Source organism: Belonocnema kinseyi, chromosome 9 (genome assembly GCF_010883055.1).
Source record: "Belonocnema kinseyi isolate 2016_QV_RU_SX_M_011 chromosome 9, B_treatae_v1, whole genome shotgun sequence".
Classification (NCBI taxonomy): domain Eukaryota; kingdom Metazoa; phylum Arthropoda; class Insecta; order Hymenoptera; family Cynipidae; genus Belonocnema; species Belonocnema kinseyi.
In genome coordinates this window covers 40,192,359-40,201,660 of record NC_046665.1, presented here as the reverse complement: position 1 = coordinate 40,201,660, position 9,302 = coordinate 40,192,359, and the positions used below count along the sequence as shown (strand labels likewise).

The 9,302-nt window shown below is 32.0% G+C and overlaps 1 protein-coding gene across 1 annotated transcript in view; it reads right to left on the bottom strand.

The window, feature by feature from the left end:
* Nucleotides 1-9,302, bottom strand: part of LOC117180497 — an 85,836-nt gene that overhangs the window by 70,549 nt on the left and 5,985 nt on the right. Inside the window, exon 2 of the mRNA XM_033372995.1 lies at nucleotides 6,638-6,782. Within this exon, the coding sequence (XP_033228886.1) occupies nucleotides 6,638-6,758 (121 nt within the window). The 5' untranslated portion in view covers nucleotides 6,759-6,782. The remainder of the gene's footprint in view (nucleotides 1-6,637; nucleotides 6,783-9,302) is intronic.

Below are 9,302 nucleotides of genomic sequence, written 5' to 3'. Positions count from 1 at the left end.
CCATCTGTATAGTATATACGTATAGTATACAAGAATGAATGAAATTCATGAAAAAATGTTAAAATTTTATTTTTTTCGAGGGACATTTATTGTAGGTTAGGTTTATAGCAGATGTAGAATTTCTTTAGAAATTCAAATATTTGGTTGGCGTTTTATGTATTTTGTGAAAAATCTTTGTTCCTTGGTTCAAAAAATTAATCTCTTTGGTGGAAAATAAGTTTTTATATGAAAATTCATTTTCTTAACCGAAAATTCATTTTTAGAACTGAAAATGTAACTATTTCAATTTTTATTGAAAATAATTTTCTCATACTAATTTTTTAATTTAATTTAATTTTAAATTTAATAAAAAATTGTTTCACGTAATTTTTTCAAGACGGAATATTTCAATAATAACTTCTTCTGGGTTGAAAATTTATTTGACTCCTATATTCACTATTCTAAGGATTTCAAAAGTATTCATGGATTTAAAATAGTTACGATACAGAGGTAATTTGCAGAAGATGTGGGTAAAATATAGAATCAATTCACATTAATATTTTGGTAAATTTATTACTCTTCTGACATACATAATAAAACTTAATAAAATTCATACGAACATTAAAGTAATTTTATTAGTTCTGTTACAATTTGCAGAAAGAATACGGATATATTGAACCTGTGACCTGATACAAAAATGTATATACAATTTCTGAGCATTATATTTCAAGTCCATCATTATAACGGATTGGATTAAAATGCAATTTACTGGTTCAAAAGTGAACAACTTTATTAAAAACTTTTCCTTTTTGTTTCAAACTTGCAGGCTTTTATAGAAAGTTGACTAATTATATACAATTTTTATTTCCCTGCTGAAATTTCAACTGAAATTTGTTTTTGTTATTGAAAATTAAATACTGTCCATTCTAATTTTTATTTTCCCTTTAAAAATTTATCTCTTTTTAATAAAATTCTCATGTTTATTAAAAAAATAATAAAAAAAAAAGATAAAAAAAATTGTTTTCAGTAAAAATTGGAATAGTTAGATTTTCAGTTCTAAAGATGAATTTTCGGTTAAGAAAATAAATTTCCATACAAAAAACTTATTTTCCGCCGAAGAGATTAATTCTTCGCACCTAGAAACAAAGATTTTTCACAAAATACATGAAATGTCAACCAAATATTTGAATTTCTAAAGAAATTCTCCATCTACTATAAACCTAACCTACAAAATATCTACCGAAAAATAATAAAACTGAGTGAGTCATGCTACCCCGAAAATAATAATGGTGGCTCAGGCTATTAGGCGGTCGGACTTCACGTTAGAGCTGCGTGGTTTCGATTTCTGAGCCGGAACCTCTGGAAGGTTTTATATGTATTTGTACCGAGGTTCCGTGGTTCAGATCCCACCTTAAGCTGTAGATTCTCGCATCATGAACTTGACAGCCACTTAGTCTGAGGAGAGTGAGATAAAAAAACAGGATTTGCTCAACATGTCAAATTAGGCATACATGTATTGTACTTATCGTCTTCCTTATTTTGTTGCTTTCTCATCAGGCACTTGACATAATCCGTGAGTGATGATATAAAACCGGGTTTGCCCGAGAAGAAGTTTTTAAAAAATAATGCTAGAATTCACTTCGAATTCACTTTCCAAATACATTTCATGTACGAATTCGACATACAATGCGAGTTCAATGATTGACCTTGAATTAACATAAGTTGAAACTTTCAAATTTTCATAACTCTATATTCATATGTGTCAAAATTTGTCAAGTGGGCCAATGTTTTTTAATGGGTTGTAATTTTTCGTCGGGAATGCGTGATAAGTTCGAGTTCCACATAAAGAAAATAGCCCTAAAATATTTTTGCAAAATTTTCATTTTTTGGGTCGTTATTGTTATTTAACTTTTTTAGCATTGTCCTCTTAATTCATTTTTTTCTCCGATTGGTACAATCGCCATAATTTTTGGCATGTTTCGTTAGGTATGTTTATTCTATAAAATAAAAATCCTTTTACCATTGTTGAATAATTATTGATGAAATTAGCAACAATTTTTATAAACAAATGGAATCCGTTCTAACTTCTCCATTGATTTCAATGCTTTAGTTTCCTTATTAAGATAGCTCGTTTAATTACGAAGATATCAACTCGCGTATCATCAAAAGTTGTGCGTGTTTTCTGGTTGACGTTCCGCGCTCCATACCGTGCGACGTACGATATTCACGACGTTAAAGTTAGCAATAGATAGGGATTTCAAAGTTGTGCAATTAATTTTAAAAAACTAAGTAACATATAAAAATGTAAAAATACCTCTGGATTTGTTTCGGAAATATCTCGGTGAACGTTTAGTGTTTTCTTGTTTAAACAATTGTGTAAACAATTACGCTGTTGTCTTTCTGCAATCCTTATGAACAAAGTATGCATCGGGCTGAAATACCAAGTGCACCATTGCATTCCTCATAAAAATATCTAGATTTGCATTTTTTTGTTTTGTTTTAAACCCATTTTTTAATCAGTTAGAGCATTTGTTGTTTAGCGCACTGTTGCCCTGTGCCTGTAGATATGGATTTCAAAGTAAAAAAAACTAAGAGTCATGTCAATCTCGAGAATCGTGTGACATGTCGCAGAACTAAGATCGTCGTTGGATCCAGCGTTCGAAACACATAAAAATCATGTGCACCCTTTTTTTGAAGAAATGGAATATAATCACTTAAAGCACGATTTGTAATTTTCCAGAAAATTGTTAATCCTACAAAATTTTGAATGTTCAAAAACCTTGGATTCTACAATATCTCCGCAATAATGGTTATAAAAGTATAATTTCTTTTTCATTCTTGAATTATCACAATAATGGGCAAGTATTGTGGAATTCCGTCGATAAAGAAATAGCATTGAAGTTTAAAAATAAGAGACCTCCTTGAATGATTAGAAGCCACTCAATTATGGCATTATGGTACCGGCTTTGTGAAGTAAAATGGAACCATTAGTGTTAGTGGAGCTCAGAAACGATTTATGTAAACAAGGCAAGCGTTTATTGCCTTTAATGTACAATTGCACACATCATTGCATACTATATGGGAAATATGATAATTTACAGCTAGACATTGAAAACCCTCGTTAACCATTTAGGATACCCGATCATCATCGCATTTATGACTTCAATGCTGATAGGAAAAAAAAAAAACAAGCATCGAGTTTTTGAAAGAAGTTTTTCTCAGAATACCATAATTATTTTCCTGTGGGCATTGTTTTTATTAATATCAATTATGTATATGGCAAACTGATATGGGGAACTCCATGCTGGATTCTCTGTTGTGCCATTTTACATTGATTCAACCAAATTATTTGAAACAATACATTTTTATGATCTCTTTGAATGAAGACTGGCAGTTATTACCTCTAATAAAAATTTCAATTATTTAAGAAATCAGAAAAAGACTGCCTGGTTATTCAGATTAATTTACTTATTTTCGTAACTTTGTGGCTTATTCGAACTATACAAATACGAGGGTATGTGGTCAAAAGAAACTTATAGATGAGCGATCTCTGCCGTACAAACTAAAAAGATACATAAGTTACATTGCTGCTTGAGTTGACTTCTTCATTGCCAAGTCTATAAGAGAATAAGCCTATGCGGTAATGTCACTTAAATATCTTTTGCATTGTGCTGCTAAAGATGTATAATGAAAACTTTTGAAAAATCTTTCCGCTAATTGTTATTTATTTATTTAAACACAGAATTCCGAAAAATGTGTTTTAAAGTTGAATAACTAGACGAAATTATGTCCTAAAGCCACGAAAATAGTGTGTACATGTATTTAGGGGTTGCTGATTATAAATTTCAGGCTACAAGAATTAAAAATGGCGGCCAAACCTTTTTTAACATGCATTAAAAAAATCTCAAAATAAATTATTTATATTTGCTAAAAATATTCTTTAACCCATTGGTAGATAACATACAATTATTTGAACTAGAAATGGAGGGTGAAACTAACCTTAAATCAGGGGAAACACCCCTAAAAAAAGGTTTTTGACGTTTATTTTGGAAACGGTTCATCGGAAAAAAATGATTTCTTACAGGCAAGTAGTTCGTACAATGTACAATAAGAATACATGTATACATTTTTCCTCTGTGGGTCGTACTTACTAAATAATTAGTCGTCAAGATATGGGGTGAGTTTTAATTCGCGGGCGGTACACTCCTTTCATAGTTCAGATCTCGAAACAAGATGATTTTCGGATGAAAATGTACAAGAATTAAATTGTAGAACGGAAAATTCCATACATTTTTACATATATACTCTTTTATTCAGAAACTGAAGGTTGATTATTCAGGAAGTATGACCTCTAGAGGAAAAATTTATAACTTGCATTCTCATTGTAGATTGTAAGAACTATTTTTCTGTAAAAAATAATTATTTCCCGATACTCCGTTTTTAAAATAAACGCGAAAAACCATTTTGGGTGTGTTTTGCTTGGTTAATAGGTGGTTTGACCCTTCACTTAAGGGGCCATTCACAAAATATGTGATACATTTTTCAGGGACTTCTGACCCCCCCTTCCCCTGCGTGATACGTTCTCCGTTGGTCTTAACATGGAGAATGATATCGGTAGACCCCCACCCTCCCCTAAACGTATCACGTATTTTGTGAATCACCCCTAAGGTGCAACATATTTTATGTTATCTACAAATTTTGCCGTCATTTTGAATTTGTTGACCTTTAAATTTATAACCATCAACCCTGATATACATATATACATTATTATCGTGGCTTTCAGCCGTCATTTGTTCAAGTTATTCAATTTAGTAATTGATTTTTCGGAATTCTTTGTTTAAACGAATAAATAGCAATTAACGAAGAGACCTTGTTTTTAACGTGCCATTACACTTCTGTAGCAACATATTGCAAAACATTCAATTAAAGTCGGTGGAATGCTAGCCCCCGCCATTTTTAATATTTAAATTCTTTATTTCACTAAAAATAGAAAAAAGGGTTACTAATGGCATTACATTCGTCAGTTCAAACGATTTAGAAGATAAAGAAGTGTATATAAGCAAAAAACGTATTTTTTCGCATAATCCTAATTTTCTTCTAAGTTTAAACAAGTCCTTGGCTTTCAGCTAACAAAATAAACGCAAAAAACGCAATAAATGAAAATTAAATTAATTTTTTCTAAGTTCAATAAATTACAATTACAAAAAAATACAATGTTCGAACTCTGGAAGACAACCGGAGCGAATTGACCATGAAATTAAGATCTTGAACCTAGAAGTTAAAGTATCGTTGTCTATCATAAGTGGAACATTTTATTTCTTATTTTGACTGAAAAAAGGAAAACTTGCTTGGTTCTACTGAAAAATATAACGTCTAGTTTAGCCTTTTATCCGAAGAGGAGAGTTTGTGTCCATTTTAGGTCCATATGATTTGATGATTGATTCTTGTGCAGAATATTCTCCTGATTCCGAATATATCGTGTGTTATTTGACATTTTTTAAGCTTAAGTAAAAAATGTCACATCTCTGAAAGTTATTAAAGTTTAAAAAATATTTTTTCATTATCATTTAAAGAAGTGTGATATGCACAAATTTTATGGATGATGTATGTTGATTTATTTGATGGTTTTTGAGAAAAACAATAAAATAGCGTTTTAATTTAAAACTATTTCAATAGTATATTTTTTATCATTTCACAATGTTTTTTTTGTAATCATATAGTACTCGCGGAGACGAATACAATTTTATTTTGATATTTTTTCAATTAGACTATTAGATTAATTTTTTTTTTAATCGAAATAAATGCCATCTTTTCACTTCTGTATGAGCGAGTGTGCGCCTGTGTGTGAGGGTTCAGTCAAGGTTTCAAACCTGCAGCGTCTAAGTTCATCCGCTGTGCTGTTACTAATTGACAAAAATTTGAAACAAATTGTCTTCGTCTCAGCGAGTACTATATGATTACATTAAAAATTGTAAAAAGGTAAAAAATATACTGCAGAAACGGTTTTTCATTAAAATGCTATTTTATTGTTTTCCTCGAAAACTATCAATTACATTAACATACAGCATTCATCAAATTTGTGCATATCACAGTTATTTAAATGATTATGAAAAAATATTTTCAAACATTGAATAACTTTCAGAGATGTGACATTTTTTATTTAAACACATAAAATGTCAAATAACAACAAAACAAACTGAATTTGCGATGAGCATACAATATATTTGGAATCAGGAGAACATTCTGCACAAGATTCAATCATCAAATCATCAGGACCTAAAATGGACACTAAAGTGCTCCTGGATCCCAGACTAGTTACAGGAGCGGGGTTTCTCGATAAGTTTTCTACAACTAGGGTCAATATAGCGTTTGATAGCCGAAGGCTAAAAGGTGGTTGTCAAATGTTTGAGTTTGTAAGGTAGTAATTATTAAAGAAAAGTAATAAAAACACAGTAAACCCTACGTATATTTTTCAATTAAGAGTGTTTGCAAATAATTGACAATTATACAAATATGCGACGTGGAATAATTTTTATCGTAAGGTGGATGCACTACCACATTCAAAACTTAATAGGTAGTTGTCAATTGTTTGCAACTTTTTTTTCCAACTGCAGATAACATATATCTCAGGGATTTAATTTGAAGATGAAGAACTTACGCGTAGTGTGTTTTCGAGCATCGCCTTCTTCACTTTGGTCATCTAGAACATCAGCTTGGGCGACAGGAATTTCACTATGGTTTACCGTGTAGTCTTCCGGAAAAACCGTGGAAACATTCATAGCAGTCTCCTTCTCTTGGCGCCTCTTGAAATAAGGAAAAATCTGTTAGGTAAAGAATCAATATCGATTTTAACATAATTTATTTTGAAATAAATTATTTAAATATTTATTATATTAATTATTTCAATATAACATTTGTTTGACTTAGTGGTTCGGATCTTTTAGGAAAATAAGTAATAATAAGCCACTATAGAATTCTGGACTTTTATATTGAAAAGGCTACGGGGAGGCTCTGATAGGTTACAAGTGAGGATATGTGGGCTTGGGCGGTAGAGGGTATCGAAGGTATGTGGCAATTCCTGACAAAGTGGCGGTTTACGAAAGGTGATATCTGGATTTGAATTAGGAAATGGTTATATCTGAGGATGGCGGGGAAAAGGTGGTACCTGGAGTTATCACTCTAAAGCAGGGGGAAATGGCTAAATAGGGGAAGGTTTACTGAGGAATATATGTAGGGTAGGGGATGGTTTGGGGCAAAGGAGCATGATGTGCAGGAAAAGTTTTACAGTTAAATGGTTGGAGAAAAGAGAGATAAGTTTGGGGTAATGTGGTATAATGCTGGTGAAAAAAGCTATAATAGAGGACGGCATGTGCCCAGGCCATGTGGCAGCTGTGGTTATGGAAATGTGACTCCATGAAAAAAAGAGGCAGCGATTGTAGGGTCTGGTGAATGTATTGGTGGGTGATGGAGGATGGTTGGTTGTGGAGGGAAACTTGGGTAGAATTAGGTGACAGGGTAATAATGTAGAATAAACTGGGATAACAATGTGGCACGTAGGGACATGGTGTAATATGGCACCCGGCGTATTGGACCTACATTCATTTAGTTAACAGTATTTTTTTGGTAAATACTTGAAGGAGAAATTGGTGGAAGGAGAATTTTTTGTCCAGTTTGATTTCGCGTTAAATTTAGCTTTTGCAGCTCAGAACGCCGCAGAAGTTTTTCATTGGAATAATAACTAAGTACGTATTTTGACAGTAGTTATTTATCAGAGAGAAGATGATCAACTGAAACATCGTAGCATGACCATATTATTGGACGCTCTGGCTCACGATTATGTGGCCGTACACGCATTTCAGAAAATAATTGTCAATTAATTGAAGAGTAATTTTGAACCCAAGGAGATATTTTACTTTTCAGGCGGAAAACAGCAACACTTCAAGAACAAGTACAACTTTGACAATCTCCGCTTTCATAAGGAAGATTTTGGAATTGAAGCAGAGTGGCACTTCCACGTTACGGCACATGGAAAAGGGCCATATTTTGACAGCACAAGCGTTATAAGAATGGACGTTGGAAAACTTTAAGAAAGCCATAATTATGTGAAGCTCTTAAGAAAGTCATGCTGTAAATGCAGAAGCATTAAAAGCTAGATTCAAATCTGCGGGGACGATATACCGGGTACTTAAAAGTACCATTCAGTGATTCCAACCGTAGATGGAATAAATCTTGCGCTTAAACCTTATTCTTTAGAGGAAAAAACTGATTTTTCCCAAAAATTAAAAAAGAAACAAGGGTTACCAATAAAAGAGCAAGCAAACAAAAGTAAGATATTTGCAGAGTTGATTCACACTATGTTCTTGAGTGTTCGCATTGCTGGTAAATATGTATGTGCTCGAACGCTGCGGAAATTTAACGAGGTAATCTCGAACGTAAACACTTTAGTTTGACCAAGAAAACATTTCTGGCCCAGATTTTATCCTACATGATTTCAAAGAGTATAAAAAACTTATTTTTTTAAAATATGGTTTTCTTTCAAAAATCGAATGCAATTTTGATTTTCAAACAAAATAAAACAAATATTTCAAAGATGTAGTTATAATAGACTTGAAGTACATGAAAAGAGTTTATCAAAACCCTGTTACAGAAGTCCAATCGGATCATACTAAAAGAAGATACACTAACGTGCATATGAAGAAACGCATGAAAAAGTGGAAAATTGAAAACCCTGTATATCGACCGGCGGTTGAGAAATGAAGCTATGGTTTGGTGAATTATTGTAGGTCCACTAGGTCTATAATTCAGCGAAGTTTCCACCCGATCAAAAAAAAAATAATAATAATTTTAGGTGGGAACATTTGACGTATTTTATCCCATATACCGGCATAGCCCCGTATCGAATATTGTGCTTGGTACCAAAATCCAATTCTTAACAAAAATGAGATCAGCATATTGTGGGCTGTTAGTTAAGTCTGAAAGCTTTCGCTGTGAGAGAAAATTGATAAAGTAATTTTATTTTTTAAAGTTACTTGATCAATAATGCAATATAGTTTCTTTGTATGCATAGTGAATTTAATTCTTGTTCAATTTGAGAAAATTCACACTATTATAACATTTTTTCAAATTCTCATTATATTTTACCAGTAAATCGATGTGTACTTCACGAAGGTATATAATTTTAATAATTGGAAATACATATATATTTTTATTATCTTAAACGTGTATCACATGGAGCAAATAATCTCAAATACTTCTCTCTCTCTCTCTATCAACATGCAAACTTTCTAGCAATCGTTTGTTTCTAACAATATTTTCTATAGTTA